At 35.7% G+C, this 24,550-nt stretch overlaps 1 protein-coding gene across 2 annotated transcripts; it reads right to left on the reverse strand.

Moving 5' to 3' along the window:
* Positions 1–419: 419 nt before the first annotated feature.
* On the reverse strand, positions 420–24,499 carry LOC144440806 (medium-chain specific acyl-CoA dehydrogenase, mitochondrial-like). 2 transcript variants are annotated; one of them, XM_078130198.1, is made up of 11 exons: positions 24,325–24,499; positions 21,460–21,565; positions 20,539–20,636; positions 18,401–18,470; positions 16,205–16,305; positions 14,481–14,561; positions 14,123–14,362; positions 10,283–10,423; positions 7,134–7,229; positions 5,141–5,389; positions 420–1,212 (listed from the first exon to the last, which is right to left on the reverse strand). In XM_078130198.1, the coding sequence occupies exons 1-11, from the start codon at positions 24,361–24,363 to the stop codon at positions 1,132–1,134; spliced, it is 1,302 nt and encodes a 433-aa protein (XP_077986324.1). In that variant the 5' UTR covers positions 24,364–24,499; the 3' UTR covers positions 420–1,131. The 2 variants fall into 2 exon arrangements, with proteins under 2 accessions (XP_077986324.1, XP_077986325.1); XM_078130199.1 differs by lacking the exon at positions 20,539–20,636.
* Positions 24,500–24,550: the final 51 nt, after the last annotated feature.

The raw sequence follows: 24,550 nt of genomic DNA on the forward strand, positions 1-24,550 counted from the left end.
CTTTTCAAGGAGCCACACGCATGATTCTTCAGGCATAAATACAATACATGTAAGACCAGTTGGGTAGATCTGAACACTGGTTTATAGAATTGTTCACCTCAGGCCACCACTGATAGTACGACGTCCTGATCAGCAGTATTTCTAGACAACTGGTGCAAACGTAGTATATTCCTTTATTCCACAAATAGAACAAAACACATACAGGTATGTGATGTTATGGAGATTATGTGTTCTTTGAGCAGCCACCCCCATAAACACACATTTTAAATTAAATATTAAAATACAGAAACACCTTTTTTTTAACCTTCATGTTCATATTCACATACACACCTGCTTTTTGACAAATGACACACACACACACACACACACACACACACACACACACACACATACAAAAAAAAAATTGGTGTATTATTGTAACAAATAAAACTCAGAACATAGTAGCTATGTGAATATCTAACCTGCAGTGAATATTACTGATATATGCGGTATGCTATCCTGTAAACTTATTAATTGTATATAAATTGTCTTATTATCTATGCTTATCCTTGGACAATTCAGATCATGACAAAGTCAAAGCATTACTTAATATATATCCAACATAACTTTGAAAGAGTGAGAACACATGGCATAAATGAAACCCATAATGTCAATACAGAATCATCAGCTCTTCTATAAACTGAAGATATTTTATCTCACCAAGGTTTCATGAAATACTTGAGTCAGATACTTGTACATTGTATATAAAGTTTACAATCATATAATATTGAAATTGACTTTTACTCAAACCTTCCAAACCCCGAGTACTTAAGATGACATTGAGTCCTAACATATTAGTGTATAATTTACCAACTTCAACAGATTTATACACCATACAGTTAATCAGGAAAGATCAAGGCTCAAAGGGAGTATGCCATAAAATACACATATGACCACATTTTTCAACACATTTAAGTACAGTAACAATATGACACAGTGATGACAATCCAATGCCTTCCTCACCAATAATACTCAAGATCGCCTCTTTTCAGATATATAGCTGTTAATTATCATGTGTATCTACATTAAATGTCAGTATGAATTATGATTCATGAGTAAAGAAATACTAGTAAACAAAGTTATAAAAATGTCCTAGTTTCCACCAGACTTCATTTTGTTGATCCATTCTCTGGCTATGACAATTCTCTGTATCTGAGAGGTACCCTCAAGGATCTAAACAAAAATGAGACAGATAAAAGAAATAAGAGCTGATGTACTAATGATATATTATATATAAACACTGTTGTACTACTCCATGACTCTTGACACACACATTTGTGTTGATTTATTCTACTTCAAAACTATAATGTTGTTGTAAGACAGGTACAGTCAATAAAGCTGTTCGTAATTTATCAGTGGTAGTGGGAGGGGAGCAAACACATATGAAATGTGGTGGGGAAGTCCTGGTTTTGATAAAGGGAGAGGAAAACATGGAATTGTGGGGAAGGGGTAGGGAGTGCTGTTATTATTCTCTTCTATTCTATTCTATTCTGTCATGTCATATTATATTATATCATTCACAATATTTGGTGGGCAGTGGGCAAGTTGAAAACCATGGGAGGGAGGGAGGGAGGGAGGGAGGGAAGGAGTGCAGTGGGGGAGGGCACATACTAGCTAAATACCCTCCCAACAATATTCGGGAGGTGCAATTCTATTCAAAACATCATTTTGGCTTGAAACAACAAATTTAAAAAATACCGCCAATGGCGCTGTAGCACAACTGTACAGTTTTTAAAAATGTTTATCCATATGGTAGTCCATGCTAACAATAAGTGTTCATTTGTTGAATGACTATCCAGTTGCCTATCCAACCATGTTGCTATCTTTCCGATATATGCTATCATTTGGCTGTTGCTATAGGTGTGGTCATGTTGTTAGATATATTTGCATACATTTTTGTATGTTTTTGTTCACTTGTGTATGAATTCCTGATATTATCTTTGCAATATACGTGATCATTTGGCTGTTGCTATGGGCGTGGTCTTGTTGCTAGGCATATTGACATACATTTTTCGAATTATTATTCAATTGTCTATTAATCCCCGTTGTTATCTTTGCAATATATGTGATCACTTGCCTGTTGCTATGGGCATGGTCTTGTTGCTAGGCACATTTGCATACATTTTTTTAATGTTTATTCATTTGTCTTTCTATTCCTGTTATCTTTGCAATATACGTGATTATTTGGCTGTTGCTATGGGTGTGGTCTTGTTACTAGGCAAATTTACATACATTTTTTGAATGTTTATTCATTTGTCTATTAATCCCTGTTACTATCTTTGTGAAATACACGACCGTTTGGCTGTTGCTATGGGCGTAGTTATGGTTGCTAGGGTATTTGCATACATTTTTTGAATGTTTATTCATTTGCCTACCAGATGATGTTGTTATTTGACCAAAATATACTGCCTTTTGGTTGTTGCTAAGGGCGTGGTCATGGTTACTAGGACCAATTTTGTCAAAATGTTTTGAAGAAAATCTGCAGAGTAGCACTTTTAGAAACATCTCACCAAGTTTCAGACTCGGTCACCAAGTACTTTTTGAGATATAAGTTTTTGACCAAAAATGAACATTTTTACACCTAATTTGCATATCAGTCATGGAATCATTGTATACTTAATATTTCTTTGTCCATACATCCCTAGATACATTCCCATTAAATTTCAGCCCAATCTGCTCAGTCGTTTTGGAATTATAGATTTTTAACCAAAAAAACACATTTTTAGCCCTAATTTGCATATCACTGATGGAATTATCATGTCATGAACAAATCTTACTTTGCAACCCCTTAAGAATGTTCCCACCAAATTTCACACCAATATGCCCAGTAGTTTCTGAGTTTAAATATTTTGACCAAAAATCACATTTTTTGACCCAAATCACACACCTGTGATGCGATCATTTTGATTTGAACAATTTCACAACTAGACACCCAAGGTAATGGACCCACCAAATATCATGGCAATCAGTTCAGCGGTTTTTGACTTTAAGTTGTTTACACACACACACACACACACACACACACGCACACACACACACACACACACACGCACACACACAGACACACAGAGACGCCAGGCGATCCCTATAGCACTACTGAACCACAGTTCAGTTGTGGTAATGAAAACCACAAATCTGCCCAGTGGCTGACCCTGTGTAATTTCTACTGCCCATGGTGTCTTTTATTCTTGTGTTCTGTATTTTGTCAGCTTTTTTGTACATTTTTCCAATCTAAAGACTTAAGAAAGTTTTTTTATTGCACCAAACATCCAGAGAATCTGTTTAACTTTGTCTTGTCTCTTTTCCAAGTTAAAAATTAACATCCAAAATGAGCATACACATTCAAGCCAAGGGGTGATGATAAAACAGTGTGTTTTCATTGGCTTTCAGGTAGGAGAGGTAGTAGTGATACAAGCGAACTATCGGTCGGAATAGCTCCACTGTTTGTTTTTTTTGTTTTTTTTTGTACCATGTAGAAGTGTTTCTGTTGTTCAGCTCTTCCACTATGCAGTTACGTTTTAGCAATGTAATAAAGTGGTTAGTGGTTTCATATGATGACTCACTATAAAATACATTTCACACAGAAAGTTGGTAAAATATTGTACTTTCATATTATAGTAACTATTTTACTATATTTTTATCTATAATTTGCATATTAATAACCCAATCAACTTGTCAAGAATAGATTTATATCTGCTCATCCCACAACATCTACACAACAAATTTCAACTCAATTAGCCCAGTAGGTTTGTAGATTTTTGAAGCATTTTTACCCAAAATTCTACTTTTAGACCTAATTTGCATAACAACAACCAAACCAACTTGTCTTGAATAAACTTATATCTGTTCATCCCAAGACATTGACCAAGTACTTCTTGAGATATAAGTTTTTGACCAAAACATTTTTACACCTAATTTGCATATCACTCATGGAATCATTATATGCTTAATATGTCTTCGTCCATACATCCCTAGATGCATTCCCACTGAATTTCAGCCCAATCTGCTCAGTGATTTTGGAATTATAGATTTTTGACTAAAAAGACACATGTTTAGCCCTAATTTGCATATCACTGATGGAACCATCATATCATGAACAATTCTTAGTAAAAACACCCTGAAGAATGTTTCACCCAAATTTCCGCCCAATCTGCCCAGTATAAGTTTTTGAGTTTAAGTGTTTTGACCAAAAATCTAATTTTTTGACCCAAATCACAAACCCAAGGTAAGATCATTTTGATTTGAACAATTTCCCAACTAGACACGACACCCAAGGTAAAGGACCCACCAAATATCATGGCAATCTGTTCAGCGGTTTTTGACTTTAAGTTGTTTACACACATCACACACACATATCTGAACAGACAGACAGACAGACAGACAGACAGATGCCGGGCGATCCCATTAACACTAGTGAACCTCAGTTCAGTTGTGCTAAAAAAACATGTATGCTATGTGGAATAACATGTATGCTAGGTGGAATAACATGTATGCTACATGGAATGACATGAATGCTACATGGAATAACATGTATGCTACATGTAATAACATGTATGCTATGTGGAATGACATGTATGCTACATGGAATGTTATGTATGCTACGTGTAATAACATGTATGCTATGTGGAATGACATGTATGCTACGTGGAATGTTATGTATGCTACAAGTAATAACATGTATGCTACATGGAATAACATGAATGCTATGTGGGATTGACATGAATGCTATGTGGAATAACATGTATGCTGTGTGGACTAACATGTATGCTACGTGGAATGACAAATATGCTACGTGGAATAACGTGTATGCTATGTGGAATAACGTGTATGCTATGTGGAATAACGTGTATGTTTTGTGGAATGACGACATGTATGCTCCATGGAATGACATGAATGCTATGTGAAATAACATGTATGCTTTGTGGGAATGACATGAATGCTAAATGGAATAACATGTAATTCAATAGTAAAGTTAGTCATTATACCTGGAATATCTTGGCATCTCTCCTCAGTTTCTCTACTACGTGTCCCCCCCCCCCCCATTTTGTCCTCAGCCCAGTCAATAAATTCTACTCATTCCCTACCAAGGAAATCACAATACCTGGAATATCTTGGCATCTCTCATCAGTTTCTCTACTGGATATTCACTGTTAAAACCATTTCCACCAAAAATCTGGACAGCATCAGCAGCAGCTTTATTTGCTACATCTGCAGCAAATGCTTTAGCAATGGAAGAGAAGTAAGTGCTACGTTCACCTTTATCTGTTTGGTCTGCTGATCTGTACACCAGGAGTCGAGAGGCTTCGATACCCATTGCCATTTCAGCTAACATGAAGGCAATTGCCTGATGCTGAAATTATAATTATAGTATTCTGTTTATATTTTCATTTGGTTGAATGCACAATCATTCATAATTTTACCTCCCATAAGGGGAATATACCCCTTAAAAAAGAAAGCCACGTGGACATAATTGATAGGACACATGGTTGATAAATGGAACAAAGTATATGAAATTTAAAGCTTGCATTTTTAAGATATGGCTTAATTACCAAAAAAATCAGTAACTATGCAAATTACTGAATACAAGCAGTCATCAGAGATGATTCATCCCCTGCAATGGATGTTTTCAGAGAATTGCCACAAGTCATTGTTAGTGTGTTGTATTAGATTGTAAGACAACTGTATAATTGATTTGATACTCACATACATTTTTTGAATGTTTATTTATTTGTCTATTAATCCCTGTTGTTATCTTTTCAATATAAGTGATCATTTGGCTGTTGTTATGGGTGTGGTCTAGTTACTAGCACATTTACATACATTTTTTGAATGTTATTCAATTGTCTATTAATACATATCTTTATTTTTGCAATATACTGGCTTGTTTGGTTGTTGCTATGGGTGTGGTCCTGTTGCTAGGCACATTTACATACATAGCTTGAATGTTTATTCAATTGCCAATTAATCACTGTTGTTATCTTTGCTATATCCCAGATTGTTTGGTTGTTGCTATGGATGTGGTCCTGTTGCTAGGCACATTTACTTACATTTCTTGAATGTTTATTCAATTGCCTATTAATCACTTTTATCTTTGCGATATGCATGATCATTTGCCTGTTGGGCGTGGTCTTGTTGCTAGGTTCATTTGCATACATTCAAAAAAATGTTTGTTCACTTGTCTAAAAATTGCTGACAGTTGTTATCTTTGTGAAAAACATCACCATTTGGCTGTTGCTATGGATGTGGTCATGGTTGCTAAGGAGATTTGCATACATTTTTTGAATGTTTACACACTTGCCTACCAGATGATGTTGTTATTTGACCAAAACATACGGCCATTTGGTTGTTGCCAGGAGAGTGGTCATCGTTGCTAGGGCCAAAACATTTTACAAGAAAATCTGTAGAATAACACTTCTAGAACATTCCCACCAAATTTCAGGCCAATCTGCCCATTAGTTTTGGAGTTTTACTTTTTTGACCAAAATTTGGTTGCTATGGGCATGGTCATTGTTGCTACGACCAAAATGTTTTAAAGAAAATCTGCAGAATAACACTTCTAAAAACATTCCCACCAAATTTCAGACCAATCTGCCCAGTAGTTTTGGAGTTTAACTTTTTTGACCAAAAATAATGTTTTTTGACCCAAAAATGGCTCAACTAAAGATTACATAACGGATTCTTTGCATTAGCAGTTCAAGTGCAACTTTTCCGACTTGGTGAGCCAGCAAGTCGGGTGTCATAAAAACTGTTTGCATCTCTAAAGCTATTTGCAATGTCACTGGCATAAGGGGCTTCACACTTAGATATTGAGCTTAGCTTTGCCTGATGTGTTATGTAATAGTGCTTTATCACATTTGTAAATATTGCCATCAAACATCAGTGATAAGAAAGATAAGAAACCCCACTTCCTTAGCTAATGGCTTGATTCTGTAATGAAAAGTAATGTCCCAAACACAAACTTAAAGGCAATCAGTCTAACAGTTTTGACTTTATACAGAGAGACAGATAGATAGATAGATAGACAGACAGACATACAGACAGATGGACAAATCCATGCCTATAGCACTACTTAACTAAAAGTATCCAAAGTTTACCTGGGCAATGACTTTTCCCATCGTCTTTCTTTGTATAGCGTACTCTGTAGCTTCATTGAGGGCTCGTTGTGCTAGACCTACAGCCCCTGCTGATGTCTGTGGATTATAATTGATTATATGGTGATGAACATATTGAGATACTTTGTAGCTCAGAATGAGAGAGAGAAAGGAAAAAATATTCCTGAGGCTATCTCTAGACATCGCCAGCCTGTAATAGACAACTCAAAATTGGAAACAGAGAAGGTTTATAAACATTCATCCTATAAAAGCTGGGTAATCATTTTATCACAAACCCAAGACTGGTGTACAGTACAGTCCAGTATAGTTCAATAAAGTACTACAAGTTACAACAAGATATATAGCACTGTATACTATAGTACAATAAGAGTAGAGTACAGTATGTATACAGTACAGTAACAGTACAATACATTGCAGTTCAGTACAATAGAGTACAGTAGAGTACAGTAAATTTAAAGGACAGGACAGTCCAGTCCAGTCCAGTCCAGTCCAGTACTGACAATTGGTCAGTACAAAATGCAGGCCAGGTACAGGTCAGGTCAGGTATCGACCGAGTGTTATTTTTGGATTCACATTCGGATCCAACGATCCATCATCAGTTTTTATTCATAAAAATCTTAGTAATACTTTCTTTCTTTGTTCAGTTTCCATTGCGATATTACACTCTCTTGTCAAATATTAACATTTTTTTTTATACATATACCGGTACTACACCTTAAATCCAGGAATGATGCAAACTCATCTTGGTATGCCATGATGACAATACTAACATCTCAATCTCTGGCACATGTTCTTATTTTGGTACGTTTTTGATACATTCAGGATATATCTACAATACATCTAGATACATCATGTACATGACGTTGGCTTGAGAATCATGTTGAAGTTAATATTCATTGCAAGCCAATAGCATTGGTGAAAATTTGGCAGAAAATGTCATTTTCAGTCGTATTAAATTTGAATGAAAATAATTAACGGCCCACTAATCCTTTTATGATGCTACAGTAGGTCCCCACCAGCAGTGGAAATGTACTAAAATATCTGAATTCGTTGCCTCAAGACCTTCTGTAACTACATTACAATATTTGACAGGACAGCAAAAAATTATCTCAAAATTTATTCTATAAATCAGTAGAAAATGCCCATAAATTGGTAGTATCGGCACCAAAAATGGATGGGCAAAGTGGCCCTACTGGCCGACATGCATACCGATCAAAAGAAATATGCAGCTAGCCATTTGAACGTATATATGCCACGGTAATGTGATCATTTCATAGAGTACACCGAGTTCACACAGCCACCTACTTGTAGTCAATAATACCATCCAAGTTGAAATTAAACAGATGTTTCATGAACAGAGCCATTATTTACATCATAAATGATGTTAGGGGAGACAGTTTTGACTGCGGCCATTTTGACATTTGAATTTTAGATAAACACAAGCTAAAAATCTGATCGGAAAATCCTCAGAATGTGCGTAATCTACCCACCACTGACCAGTATAAATTGAACTTGTATGAGTATTAATTATTGAACGTTGCCACAAAGAAATATGACCAAAATAATTCTTTATATTGGTAAAAATTGGCCCCATGGCGATAGTATGGGAGTAGGTTACAAGTCAAAAAGATACATATTTTGCTGACTTTCACTGCGACACCCGTAAATTCCCCGTTGGGAGATCACACGAACTTAGCAGTACTTCTGATGCTTAAACAGTTCCCACGACCAACTACATGTATTCAATGATGTATTTCAGGTGAAATTCTGTGGAAATTTCTTTGGACAGTTGACAAATTTACATCGGAGGAGATGTTATGAGAGCTAATAATAACTTACGTCATGTTGAAATTCGATTTTGCTGGCGAAAAACGCACACAAAAATTATGATCACTCGTCATTTGGATCATACTTGAAAACCATTCACTTCCTTGTGTTCAAAATGGCAGGCTAGCTAAACAAGACTAATGTGCATGTGTGGAACTAGTTATGGCAGCAAGTTTCGCAGCAATATCTGGCACTGAATGGTATTACAGCAGAGGAGGTGAATGAACTTTGACGTTCCCGCTATAGCAGGAATCGATGGGCACCATAGAGTGTTCCCGCAACAGCAGGAATCTGTGGTGAAAGGGTTGAAGTACGAATATGAAATCAATGTGAAAAATGACATTCCTGGAACAAGAGACAATGTTTATAATTGTATGGCAATTTAGAAAAAAAAACAATCAATACCAGATGGCGAATTGCTGAGAAAAATATCCTGATGGCAACTAATAGAAAATCTACAACAAACATAATGACAGATTCACATCTTTGGATCCAAATGTGAATCCAAGAATAACATTCTGTCAATACCTGACCTGACCTGACCTGTACCTGACCTGATCTGCATTTTGTACCAGTACAATACAGTACAATACAAAACAGCACAGTACAGTACAGTACAATACAGCACAACGGAGCACAACACAACATAGCATACCACCGCAAAAACACAGCACATTACAGCACAGTATATACAATATCAGTCCACCCTGACCAAATGACATAACCTCATTATGCCGACAAGACCAATATCAGTCCACCCTGACCAAATGAAGTTACGCTAACAAGGTCTGATAGATTCAGCAGAAAGTTACATAATAGTCACCTCAAATCTAGATTCTAACAAGCTAAACTTTATCAGTACCATGAAGAAATGTAATATTGTTTTGAGTTGATAAATATTTCTTGAACTCATAGTCATAAAATAAGCTATACTGACAAATAGCAACAGAACAAATTAAATACAAAACAAAATGGGGAAATTTGTTACACATCTGACTGAATATAATTTGAATGAAAAAGTCATTGAGCTGTAAAGTGAAAGCTATTTGACAGTATATCATTGTGTTATTATCACTGATGTAGTCAACTATCATCTTGTTTTAAGAAAGTTTTTCAATTTATTATCTTGGCATATTGTTCCAAACATAAAGAACATTATGTCATGTATACCAATCATGTTGATTTGAACAGACAGTTTTCAAAATGTCATGTCTTTGTGACACTTTTAATTAGTTTGATAACATTCCATATGTATTGTACCATATGTAATATTATCTTAATTGGTATACAATAAACAAACTTACTGTTGGTCTTGTTTTATCAAAAGCACCCATAACCATTTTAAATCCAGCTCCTTCACCAATCAGTACATTCTCTTTAGGAACAACCACATCTTCAAATATTATACCACGGTTGTCACTGCAACGCAGGCCCATGTTCCATTCCTGTTTGAACAGAAGATGATGTAATTGGGAGGTGATTCATCTTGAAAGTTGTCAGTAACAGTGGCAATGTAACCTTGCCTATCTGGGAATGTCACTGTCATTTTTTATGGTGATGACATCTAACATCACACCCTACACACACTGCATACAGACAATTTCACTGCATACACACAATTTTACTGCATACACACAATTTTACTGCATACAGACAGTTTCACTGCATACAGACAATTTCACTGCATACAGACAATATGTCACTGCACAGTTGAATGATGAGAATCAACGGGTTAAAAAGGTAATTTGGTCTTTTCATGGGTAAAATCACTAAAATATAAAAATTTCTTAAAATGCATACATTCTGAAATCACTACATGATGATGTCATGAGAGAGTTCTTCTCTTCAGTCCAGGGATATGTTGATGAATTAAACATACAGGACCAGAACTAAATTGTCCCATCACAATGGTGGAGATTTGAAAATGTAATGTCAGACTTAAAAACATACCCCCCCCCCCCCATACATATGTCATATACAATGTTATATACAAGTAAATATTCTGTATGAACACAATCAATACTATGATTATCATCCTCACTATAACCCCCCCCCCCTGTATACATATATATGTAGTAATTAATCTGTATGAACACATCAGTCTATATACTATGGTTATCATTCTCACTATAACCCCCCCCCCCCCCCAGTATACATATATATGTAGTAATTAATCTGTATGAACACATCAGTCTATATACTATGGTTATCATTCTCACTATAACCCCCCCCCCCCCCCAGTATACATATATATGTAGTAATTAATCTGTATGAATTACACATCAGTCTATACTATGGTTATCATCCTCACTATAACCCCCCACCCCACCCCCACCCCCACCAGTGGCCAGCAAACATGTTTCTGGGTTTTAAAATTTGTTAAATGGAAAAATTATAGCAACAATAGGTACAGGTCTACAGCAGCCCGCACAAACTCAGACCTTCAGTGGCCCGCAGCCGCCAACAACCCGCACAAAGCAACCCGCAGTAGCCCGCAACAACCCGCAGTACGTGTAGCCCGCAGCAACCCGCAGTAGCTCACAACAACCCGCAATGGCCCGCAGCAACCTGCAGTGGCCCGCAACCCGCACAATAGTTATACTGTAACTTAACATCATGTTTAAATCAGCCTGATTTATGTACTTCAAAGTCAGGGGCTGTTAGGTGTGAGTTAGCAATGCTTCAAATTCTGCTGTCCTGGGAAAACTCCCGGTGATATCCCCATCTGACCATATATAAACATTCAAAAATACAGTCCAATTTCCCTAGACCAAGTCAAAGCTATTACATGAACTATCAAGATCAGTGAGCCTGATCACAAGGTTTCATGTTGAGATAGACACCATAAATATAACACACAAACATCACTTACACAGTGTGGGCTCTTTATTTAGTTAATGATACAAACATGACCATGGATTTTATTTGAACTCCAACGGATTATACCTTGTGTAGTAGTGTGCATGCTGTTACATATCATTAACTAAATACAGAAAAATGATGAATATTTTCTATAGATATTGAAGTAAAGATGTTATGATATCCATATGTTGGATTGCCATTATAATGTAAACATTTCTGAATCACCTAAATTATGTATATATTGTCAATTTTAAACAAATTTAAATGTGTGAAAAATACATCGAATGCATATCGTCGACTTATTTGAGAAATGTTTTTAAATTAACTCACTTGAGAATGCCAACACATGACCTAGTTATTGAAAAAGGTAGTCAAAGAGAACTCGGTATACCACCTGAGAATGTCAACACATGACCTAGCTATTCCAAAGGGTACTAGAGAAATTGGTATACCACCTGAGACTGTCAACACATGACCTACATGTAGTTGAAAAGGATTAGAGAATTTGGTATACCACCTGACAATGTCAACGTATGACCTAGCTATTGAAAAGGGTAACAAACTCGATATACCACCTGAGCAAAGAATTTGTCCATTTGGTGCAAATATGTAGAGGATAAGTACCATTTTGTACTAGTGTGCCCTAAATATCAACAGGTCAGAACTATATGACTTAGTTTATTCCTAAAATTTATTTCTCATCGGCAAGTGACTGGAAATTTATTTTGTTAAATAATGCAGTCAACAAACACCTTCACTCTTTAGTCTGGATGCCAACTATGGTTTCTTCTAACCACAGTCTGGTCAAAGTCCCTCAATCAGCACAGAAAGTTGTTTATCCAATCAGTGAACCCCAGCTGCTATAGTGTCGTAACAGTGCATCCTGGGCTGACAAATACATACACCATATTTAGACATTACATAACTGCCCCAATAAACACTAACTTTATGGGGGACTGTGTTATTGGTTAGAATTTTGTGACTGATAAACAAGGACGTGATGTTAATAACTGTGTGGGTGGCTGAGGATGAATTTTAAATTACATGTCATGCATCTCAGGACATTTAGAGTAACGACTTTGACTATACTGTGAGTGAAGGTATAAATTGTAACGACACTGTATAGGTACTAGACTACTTCACTCTTTAAAGTAAAATAAAATTTTATTCTGACCTACCTACCCTATTTTCTGAAGTCACATGTTATCAGAAACAAACATTTTATTAAATTTTGTTTAAGGCAAAAATCGTGTGGTTACAATTAAGTTAACAGTTTTATATTGTCTTTTCAAATTGATGTCAGTTTCCACTTCACCTATATATTTGTAACAACACTTCACAATTTTCATGACTTTATCTTTTCTCGAATACATAAAGAAAAGTTCAGAGTCAGCGTGAAAAAACTAGGTGAGTTCGGGTAACTGGAACCAAACATTTTTTTTTTACTTGTTTTTCAAAGTGTGTAAAGTTTTAACTTATGTACCAATTTGAATGTAAGTAGGTGTGTGTATGCAGTATGTTCACTGTGTACGCAGTGATGTGGGATCTATGTGTATGCGGTATGTTCACTGTGTACGCAGTGATGTGGGATCTATGTGTATGCGGTAAATGTTCACTGTGTACGCAGTGATGTGGGATCTATGTGTATGCGGTATGTTCACTGTGTACGCAGTTATGTGGGATCTATGTGTATGCGGTATGTTCACTGTGTACGCAGTTATGTGGGATCTATGTGTATGCGGTATGTTCACTGTGTACGCAGTGATGTGGGATCTATGTGTATGCGGTATGTTCACTGTGTACGCAGTGATGTGGGATCTATGTGTATGCGGTATGTTCACTGTGTACGCAGTGATGTGGGATCTATGTGTATGCGGTATGTTCACTGTGTACGCAGTGATGTGGGATCTATGTGTATGCGGTATGTTCACTGTGTACGCAGTGATGTGGGATCTATGTGTATGCGGTATGTTCACTGTGTACGCAGTGATGTGGGATCTATGTGTATGCGGTATGTTCACTGTGTACGCAGTGATGTGGGATCTATGTGTATGCATGGAAGTAGAAACACAGTCCTTCCTACTGGAAAATAAAATAAAACACACAGTATAGGACAATACTTTTATATCACGCTATATTCACTGTTTCTCCTATATAACTAAATCTCATATTAAGCTATTGATCGATGAACAAAGTCTTTTGTTGCACCAAAATGATCTGTTGTTCTCGAGCATTGGGATACAAAATGTCGTCATTAATGTATTTAAACATATGTGTCTTACCTGCTTACCCGGCTGAAGTCCTGGAGTATCTCTCTCAACAATAAATCCTGTAAATGCTTCACTGGCCTTAGCTTTGGGATCTGGATGAGTTCTGGCCAACACAAAATACCAATTAGCCACACCACCATTTGTAATCCACATTTTCTGTCCGTTTAACACATACAAATCTCCCTTTCTTTCTGCTCTGAGTTGAATTCCAGCAACATCCGAACCAGCCCCCGGCTCTGTCGCACAGAACGACTGAAAATATATTTTGTTTAAATTGTTTATGAATTGTTTTTATACTGTAACTCTATCTGGTTTTCCTAGAGATGCAGTGATACTGGTAATGAATTTGTATTCCATACGTGATACTTACCGCAACCAAGGGTTCTTCCACCAATCGACCCAAATATTTTTTCTTTTGTTCATAACTACCTGCCATAATGACTGGCATTTGCTGTGAATAGTAAAAACATAAATTTTACCATGAGTAATTATGTCATGTATTACTGTGGTTCTTGATGAAGTCTGTAATCACCATGGGAGACTTAATCTTACACCATCAAAAACTATGGGTATGGCTTAATTTATTATGTCTATATCAAATTAGGTCTATATCAAATTTTTTGAATGTTTATTCATTTGTCATTCAATTCTTGTTATTTTCTTTGCAATATACGAGATTATTTAGCTGTTGCTATGGGCGTGGTCTTGTTGCTAGGCAAATTTACATACATTTTTTGAATGTTTATTCAATTGTCTATTACTCCCTGTTGTTATCTTTGTGAAATACACGACTATTTGGCTGTTGCTATGGGCGTGGTCATGGTTGCTAGGGCCAATTGTGTCAAAGTAATTTGAAGAAAATCTTCAGAATAACACTTCTAGAAACATCTCACCAAGTTTCAGTCTCATTTACCGAGTACTTTTTGAGATATAAATTTTTGACCAAAACTCACATTTGTACACCTAATTTGCATATTACTGATAAGATCATTATATGCTTAATATTTCTTCATCTATACACCCATAGATATACATCCCTGTTAAATTTCAATCCAATCTGCTGAGTACTTTTGGAATTATATGTTTTTGACCAAAAAGACACATTTTATCCCTAATTTGCATATTACCAAGGGAATCATCATGTCATGAACAAATCTTAATTTACTCAACCCTAAAAATGATCCCACCAAATTTCATGCCAATCTGCCCAGTAGTTTTGGAGTTTAATTTTTTTGACCAAAATTCACATTTTTTGACCCAAAACCCACATCTCTGATGCAATCATTTTCATTTGAACAATTTCCCAACTAGACTCTAGAAGTAGCATGACCACCAAATATCAAAGCACTCGGTCCAGCAGTTTTTGACTTTAAGTTGTTTACACACACACACACACACACACACACACATCCACACAGACAGACAGACAGACAGACACTTTGCCATGCCTATTGCACTACTGAATCTTATCAGTTCAGTTATGCTAAAAATCCTACCTACCCACCAATCTTTATTTTGAACCCGAACAATTTTTTTATTTGGCCTAATCTAAATTCAGTCAAAAATGATATAACCAATCATTCTTAGTAGAGAAATTACTAAGCCATTTAATTAAACATTTAAAATAAAACTGCTGTGAAAGCCTAAAAACCAATACTTTCACAATCTCTAAATTTCTGAAAATGCTAAATAATATCCGCCATGTAAACTATCACTAAATAACATACGCCATGCCGGGGTGAACAAATTAAATCCACTGGTCCGTCAGACCCGAGTACCTTACTGTTAATAACTATGTTAAAAAGTCTTAATTCTGAAAATAAAGATTCATAGGCAAGATTTAATATTTCACATTAGCGGGACCTGGGACCACTAATTCTTTCAGCAGGACCACTGGGTTTTTAAGGCACTGGTCTGGGGACCACCAGTTTACAAAATGATTTGCTCACCCCTGCCATGTAAACTAATGTTAAATAACATACGTCATGTACACTAATGCTAAAACATACGTCATGTAAACTAATGCTAAATAACATACGTTATGTAAACTAATGCTAAAACATACGCCATGTAAACTAATGATAAATGACATACGCCATGTAAACTACCAAGTAGTGGCAGACACATCCCTGCACATCCATATGCAATTTCTTCCCCAATAACGCATGCATCCAGTATACCTAAACCTGGCCCACCTGGAGATTGAATATTGAAAAAAGAATAAATTTGCAATATTTGTTCACAAAATTATTTACATGGAAATATGTCCTTGTTTTAAGTCTGTATTCAATAGTCACACATAAATCATAAAAAACAATTAGTGTTATACTTAATGACTAGCACACACTTTAGGAAATAGGACATAAAGGTATTTTCATCAACTTTGGGTTCTAATATTTTTTTATTAATCATTACAGAAATTAATTTTTGCCCATCTTGCTCAATCATGATACAAGTTATTCAGACAAATATAACCCATAGCAAAACTTAAAACTAGTCCAAAATATGTGAAGTGATCACAGTTAGTTACACTGACATACAGTAATATAGTCCAAAATATGTGAAGTGATCACAGTCAGTTACATTGGCATACAGTAATATAGTCCAAAATATGTGAAGCGATCACAGTCACTTACATTGGCATACAGTATTAAATAATTCACATATTTTGGACAGACTCTTGTGGATTTCTGAGGTGATGTCACACTGATCTATGTTTTGTGCACAAACTTTTACTAGTGGGCAAATATTAGACTTTGTCGACAGTGATGGTTGTCCTGACTTTTTTGTAATACTATCTTTGAATACAACTTTAGTTTTTTAAAGAAGCTATAGATAATGAAATTCAATGTAGTTTTGTTTTCTTTTGAAAATGGCATCATGTCAGTAGGGCCTGAATTCCATCTGCAGCATCAACCCACAATTAATTGTGTGTGTGTGTGTGTGTGTGTGTGTGTGTGTGTGTGTGTGTGTGTGTGTGTGTGTGTGTGTGTGTGTGTGTGTGTGTGTGCTTGTGCGTGTCTGTCTGTGTGTGTGTGTGTCTGTGTGTGTGTGTCTGTGTGTGTGTGTGTAAAACTTCAACCTTTACAGATCCTACCCAACAACCAAAAGTGACATTCCTCTAAAGTCCTAATAATATTTTGTATACTATATTATCTTCAATCCCTTGACTTGTAATATTTAGTCTTCCAATAAATTCAATTATTTGGTGAGTGGTTGCCACTGAGCAGTGCCCTCAGTGCACCAGTATTGAAAAAGGAGGAAACCAGTGTGCCAGGAGAAAACCTGTATTGTTTGGCAATCAGTCAATCTGAGCATCACCCTTCTTACACACAGACTTGGTTAAATTTTAATCAAACCTAGCCAGCACTGGATATATAGGTTTTGAACTGAGACTGCAGTAGTAAAAGGCATACAAGCTAACCGTTTGACATCTGACAACCTATTTTCACTTAGTTGCCAAGTAACATCTCAAAAACTTACAATCTCTTTTTCACCTCTACATATGTACTGTTCATTCAGTGGAACCTTCATGGTTTTTAGCAGACATGAATGTTTATGAGATGTACACTCAATATTCATGACTCCAAAGAGCTTATTTCCTCAGATAAATAGTCATGAATATTTGGTATACAAGCATTTAAAGAATAATCATGTCTGTACCATCATCCAAGTGTGTTAATCTGCTGAAAGAGCAATAGCACAGAAACAGAGTTTCAATTTTGGTGGTTCTTGGCAAACAAGCGACAATTATCATGTGAAATATGAAATTATTCCAGAATCCAGAGTTTATGAAAATACCTTTATTTCCTTTAAAAAGCATGTTAGATTCTTAAAGAGCATCAACTTGTACTACATTTATTTGTAAAGACATAACATGGGGAATTATACTCACTTAGTATAGAGTACCATCAATAACATATAATTAGGTATGAAAACCATTGTAGGTAAAGGTTTCATACATTCTTTAAACTGGAAAAGATCAATGAAAGCTATGGGAAAATTGTAGCTTAGTTATTTGGCTATACTTACAATGTCATGGGTGAAACACACTCACCATATTTTTCAGGTCAAGGGTCAAACAAGCTCACCATTTCAGGTCAAGGGTCAAACAAACTCACCATACTTTTCAGGTCAAGGGTCAAACAAACTCACCATACTTTTCAGGTCAAGGGTCAAACAAACTCACCATACTTTTCAGGTCAAGGGTCAAACAAACTCACAATACTTTTCAGGTCAAGGGTCAAACAAACTCACCATACTTCAGGTAACAGGGTCAAACAAACTCACCATACTTTGCAGGAATGTCTGGATTCAAAAGTCCCAATTCCCATAGTTTCTTTAGAACGACCCATGGATACTACAGTGAATATAATGTTACATTTTAAGTAAAGCTATACACATTAACAGAAGTGTTTAGTCAAAAATATTGACTGAGACTGTTTGTAATTTTTAAAATATACATACAGTAAACTAGATTTAAACTGAATGCCTTCCTTAAGGGTATAGTCTTGCAATTTCATGATTTATGCAAGAAATTTAGCTCTATATCTGTGATTTTTCAAATCCCAATGAAAGTTAGTTATCAAAAATGTTGTTCAAATGCCTGCCTCCTATTCTCAGCACAGCAAAGCTTGCCATCCTCAACTTCACTCGGATTTCATGATCCCCTACATATCCGGGATATGAGCACCCGTTTCCATGGCAAATAATAAACGAAATTCAAACCCACATAAGATTGCTATAATTACGCATGAGAAAGTTTACAAAGCATCGGAACAGTTTAACAACTTTAATACAGTGAAGTCATACAGTTTATAAGTTGCCCTCCTTCGTCACAGGGTAAAGTGGGATATGCATAATTTCCTATTTCAACTGACAGACATACTATATGCTCAAAATCCTATATGTTTCACACTCCTTTAATCACTACAGGAAAATTGTCAAGATTTTGTTGAGTCACGTGCCCTCACTGTACACTAATTATATAGAGGTCAATGTCACCAGTATTCTTTTTGATACATTGTTGCAAAATGTTCTTCGTAGGCTAGGCTTGGTCTATTTTCCATATTTTGACCACATACATTTCGGTATAAATTATAGATTATTACACTTGATAAATTTGTCAGAGTGTATTTATTTCCTTAGATACGGAACTAGATAAACGATTACAAGCCTTGCAACAAACAGCGGAAGTTTGTTATCGAGAGAAATCAGAAAAGAACACAGTAAAAAGGAGATGCTTTGAGGTCAATATAATACTTCCTAAACTAATTCTAATCGAAAATCTAAAAAGATACAATTTCTCTATATTCATCTGCACATTAGTGTGTGAAATTTGAAAATGATATGTTTTATTGAAATTGAAATGCTGATAAATATTTCACCTGTTTGTGAACTCCGCGTCCATTGTAAACCTATTTTAAGATCTTCTTTGTTCTCGTGTTTGTCCAGCCAATGGCAATGCAGAGTGCAGATCCAAGGGAAAACACAAAATACCTCTCCCTACATTAATTGCTACTTCAGCGAAGACAACTGCAGAGCTAATCATGAACAATTAACAAAAAAATTGCGTCATCACACCACTTTAGGCAATGTTTCCTGACCAGAATTAATGACTTTTTTGTGTGTGGCCACCGCCTATAATTACTGAAATATGCTAATAAATTATCAAAACTTTAAGCTAAATCAATAATATTTTCAGGAGAGATGCAATTTGGTATCGTAAATGTATGTACCTAATTATATTGAATTTGAAGCTTGCACTCTTGAGATATAGCCTAATTACCGAAAATCTTTAATTACGTAAATTGCTCATTAATATTCATGGAATGTTTACCAAAACCTAATCAGTTCTTGCCATTACTGTATGGAGCATGTCTACAAAATTTCATTTAAATTAAGTCAGTCATATTTTAAAAAATGGTGATACAGACACACACAGACACAGACACAGACACAGACACAGACAAAGACACACAGACACAGACACAGACACAGACACAGACACAGACACAGACTTTTCAACCCCTAATGCAAAACCTTCCTTACAAAGGGTAGTAAGGAATCTACACAATCTGGTCCTCACATTGTACGCACACAAAGCAATATTGTGTGAACAAACTTAATTTATGTACATACTTAACATAAACAGGAGATTTAATATTCAGTCAATCCTGACCAAACTAAACATCAACACAATTGTAGAATATGTTCTGAATAGTAGTGAGTGACTTCATATAGACATGGTTTATACATATAGCAGTGTCAGCTGTTACAGTAAGTATATGTAATCACTTAGAAATTAGTTTTAAACATAAGCCATTTTTACAATATCAGGGATATGACATCACATCGATCACCACAAACAATGTGTGTGAAAACAAACTGACTGAAATCAAAAATTGTACAGTCCTGATTTTACTGACCTCTCCAGTCCTGTCAAACTCTGCCGCTATTGGAACAATTTCCTCCCTTGTAAATTTATGAACAATATCTCTAATTTGCGTAAGTTCTGGAGACAGTTCTGTAATACATATAAATTTTGATATAAATATTAATTTTAAGCTAAAATTCACACCCGTATACTTAGTGAAGGTTGCTCTGTTGAAGAATTTGTAAATGTCATTCAAACTAGTAATTATAATGTATACATGTACATTATAATTTCAAATGGAATTGTATCATGCTTAACAACCAAACATTTTCAATGTCACTTTATCAACAATAAAAACAAAACTGTTAAAACAATAGACATAATTATACTACTTTTTGTTCTCCATCAAGTTTAAAGTGACCATTAAAGGCTTATGGAGGAGGGATGGTATTTATTTGTGATATTTATTTTGTAAAACAACTTTGATTTTCTACTGAAAAAAATGATATAAAACAACATAGATAAAGCCTAAAAACCCCACTAAATTTGCAAAAAGTTTGTTTACAAATCACTTCCTATATGTTAACTAGAACATGTTTTATACATTGTTCAGTGTCTTCCAATTATTGTGTTATACACACAGATTTGGTCCAATATTTTTATACATTATAACTCTCACATGTTATACAGATATATAAGGGTATAATGATGTCATTCATATACATAATAACTCATCTTTTGTTATATAGATATGAATGAAAGTTTAGCTAATATTATTTTCATATTTTTATCCAAATGACAAGGGGTTTGACTGAAGTTAGATGTGATGTAGCATGCTATTTTGAGTTAAATATGCATGTAGCGTTAATAAAGAACTTGTATATGTACAACTCTGGTAATTATGAGTTAAACGACATAATGAAATTTAATGATATCTGGCAAATAATTCTCCCTTGACATAGAAATGTCTTACCAAATGACAACCCTGCTGTTTGATACTCATGTGTTAGTTCTTGACTGAAGCCAGAGACAGAAGCCTTGTGATGCACAACTGTAGCATGTGTTACTCTGTTAAAGCCCTGGGTGGGAAAAGGGAGAGGGAGAGAAATTAGTGAAATCAATATGCCAGACACTAACAGAACTTGATGTACTACACCTGTGCAAGACTCTACTGCAATTGCATGTTTACAACTACCACTCAGTGGTACCAGATATTCAGAATCCGTGGAAGGTGGTGGGAAGGGTGATGGGGGTGGGGGGTTGGTAAGGGAAAATGTTTAAAGTAAATCTGAAAAAAAATTATTTCCAAAGTAACACACATCCAGTGCTGTGTGAAAACACTGATTTTCCAAAATATATAGAAGTTAGTTGACATTAGTTTTCTACTTTTAATTAGAGAACTTTTACAATTTCAATTTCAAGACAGCATGGTACCTTTTGGTAGTTCTTCTAAGTGATAGCATAACAAATTGATGGTCACATTCGTCATTTGTACTGCCTTGCATTTCTGTAAGACTTGGTTGAATTAAACTAAAGCATCATGGAGATCTGTGCATGGGAACATGGCAATTAGGCTAAAATGAAATTTAAAAAATTGTTTCCAATAACAACATGACTTCAATAATGTAGGTAGACCTGTCAGAATTTTATTTTATTTTAATTTTACTTTACTTTAATTTTTAAAAATTAGTTTGACCTTAAGATAAGAAGCTCGTCGGTCATTATATGTTCATGAGAGTCTGATGAGGTGTAAAAGAAGTCATGAAGACAATTACTATAATGAACACATTATGCAAACTGTACTGTTATAGTCTAAAAAGACCTGGTTTCTCTCTGGAATACAATTTTTTAAAAAGTTCATACTATAGCTATGCCAAGTAAAGTTCAGTAGTTTGTACATGTATGATAAATCAACACATTAGGGGATCAATAGTTAAAAAACTAAATTCTTTTAGGCCTCAGACCCCTTCACCCCATCCCTTCTAACTAAATTGGTCCACATTTAAAATTGTTGCATACAGCACAATCAATTTCAAATCAGTATGTAGTATTATGTAGTGCTATGAATACAAAGCCAGTATGTAGTAGTATGTAGTGCTATGAATACAAAGCCAGTATGTAGTAGTATGTAGTGCTATGAATACAAAGCCAGTATGTATAGTGAGGAAAAAATAGCTCTTTTATTGGCACTACTATGTATTTTAATGCCAGGCATTTACTACATGTATAACTAAAATTCTTCCATTTTTTCAATGTCAGAAATGTTTGTATTGGGGTACAAAACAGATTTCATTATAAAAGTAAAATCTTCTTGATACATGTAGGATGAGACCTCCTCCCTCACCTCCACCCCACACTAAAAGAATTTAGTTTTTATCCTACATTGAACTATTGATCTCACCCCTAAATGTATGAGGGGGGGAATGTCGCTCCAAGCATGGACAAAATTCAACCAGGTTGTATGGTAGTTGGGTTTCAGATCACCAAATATATGTGGTATGATCGCACCGCATATGACCAAAAATGTATGGAAACTAGACTGAATATGTATATACATTCATGGACATTGAATATCCAATATCTAGACACAGGCTAGGCCAGGCACTTTCAGTCACAGTGTTTGCCACATATTATTTCAAAATGTGTCTCACCCTAGATTAGTTATATTTTATGCACAATTCAACATGGTCAGGTCAATGGAGGTACGGATTTTAGAGTCAGTCCATGTCCAGTAAATGTTAATTTAAGTATTTCATTTCTTACGTGTTACGTGTACAGCTACACATGCAAGTTTTATGCACAAGATAACACAATGCAACTCATGGCATGGTGTCTAGTATAGAGAAGTCATTTCTAACAAAACTGTAGTTTAAAGGTGGCCATAGTGCAGTGTTGTGACTCAATGTCATATGCATGGGATGTATCAAGAGACAAAGAGGTTATGTTATATTTGAATGTATATTAATAGCTATTCATTGTTTTGGTTCATTTTATGCACACAGTTGTTTAATAAATGTATGGAAACTTAAGTACAGCAGTGTGGCTCATGATTTTCTTTAGTTGAAAATAATGTGAACCCCCTCCCTTTATTCACTATGTAAAAATGGTGAACCCCTTCATTGAGACCCAAATTGAGGTGACATGGGGGGGGGGGGGGTACTCCCGTAGAAAGGGTATATATGTATGTTCCGCAGTTTTGACTCATGTAGACTTTTGAGTCTTGATTTTTAAAGCATTATGTAGAGATATGACCCACCTCTTTAAATACACATACGACTTTTGACCCCATATTTTGAACAAGGTTGTTTCCATGGGTTGTTTTCAGTCATCTTTATCGGAAGTAGGTACTCCTCCCCCAACCCCCAGGCAGCCAATGAACTTCACCCTGAAGTGTAGACTTTTGTCCCCTGTGTCTGGCTAAAATGTAGACTTCTGACTCCTACTTTTGTAGAGTTTGTAATTGTCATTTTTGTCCACCTGGATACATATTCATTACCCACCCGAGTACCCCCCCCCCCAGCCATAAAAACTGATCGCTCCCTAACTACCCAAACTAGAAATCACATATGGTAAACAAATCTACCTACCCCGCCTATTCTACAATTGAGTATAACCGACACCACATATTTTTTATTAGGACTTACCTGATTTGGTCAGCCAAATGAACCTAATTATTTGAGCCCCCCCCCCCCCTCCAATCAGTGTAGTGACCTCTATATAGCCATAGTACAGCCGAAGTTCGAAGTGTTTCGTGTTGTTAGTGTACGTACGGAACACACCATAAAATCATGATGTGCCAGCTTTTACACTCATAGTGCAAGTGACGACAGGAGCTTACCCGTATGGATGCCAACTTCCCCAATTTTCTGAGAGACATGTTGTCCCAATTATGATGTACCCATAGAAAACAATATCTGCACACCTTCTGACTAAAAACGTTCGTTGGTCTTGAACGATTACGGACTAGACGCCACACCGAGAATTTGCCAAGCTACGTTTACGTTTGTCCTGAGTTGACCTCTCACCTATATTAAAGGTCAAAGTGCGACACAAGCAGCGCAGCC

The sequence above is a fragment of the Glandiceps talaboti genome, chromosome 10 (assembly GCF_964340395.1).
Source record: "Glandiceps talaboti chromosome 10, keGlaTala1.1, whole genome shotgun sequence".
NCBI lineage: Eukaryota > Metazoa > Hemichordata > Enteropneusta > Spengelidae > Glandiceps > Glandiceps talaboti.

What these genes read in the sequence shown, in the direction of transcription:
- LOC144440806 (XM_078130198.1), bottom strand. Translation starts at nt 24,363, where the DNA reads ATGTCTCTCAGAAAATTGGGGAAGTTGGCATCCATACGG. An exon ending in AGACATTCCTGCAAAGTATG is followed by an intron (nt 16,306 to 18,400) that starts GTGAGTTTGTTT and finishes TTCAATCTCCAG; the next exon opens with GTGGGCCAGGTTTAGGTATA. An exon ending in TGGAAGAACCCTTGGTTGCG is followed by an intron (nt 14,363 to 14,480) that starts GTAAGTATCACG and finishes ATATATTTTCAG; the next exon opens with TCGTTCTGTGCGACAGAGCC.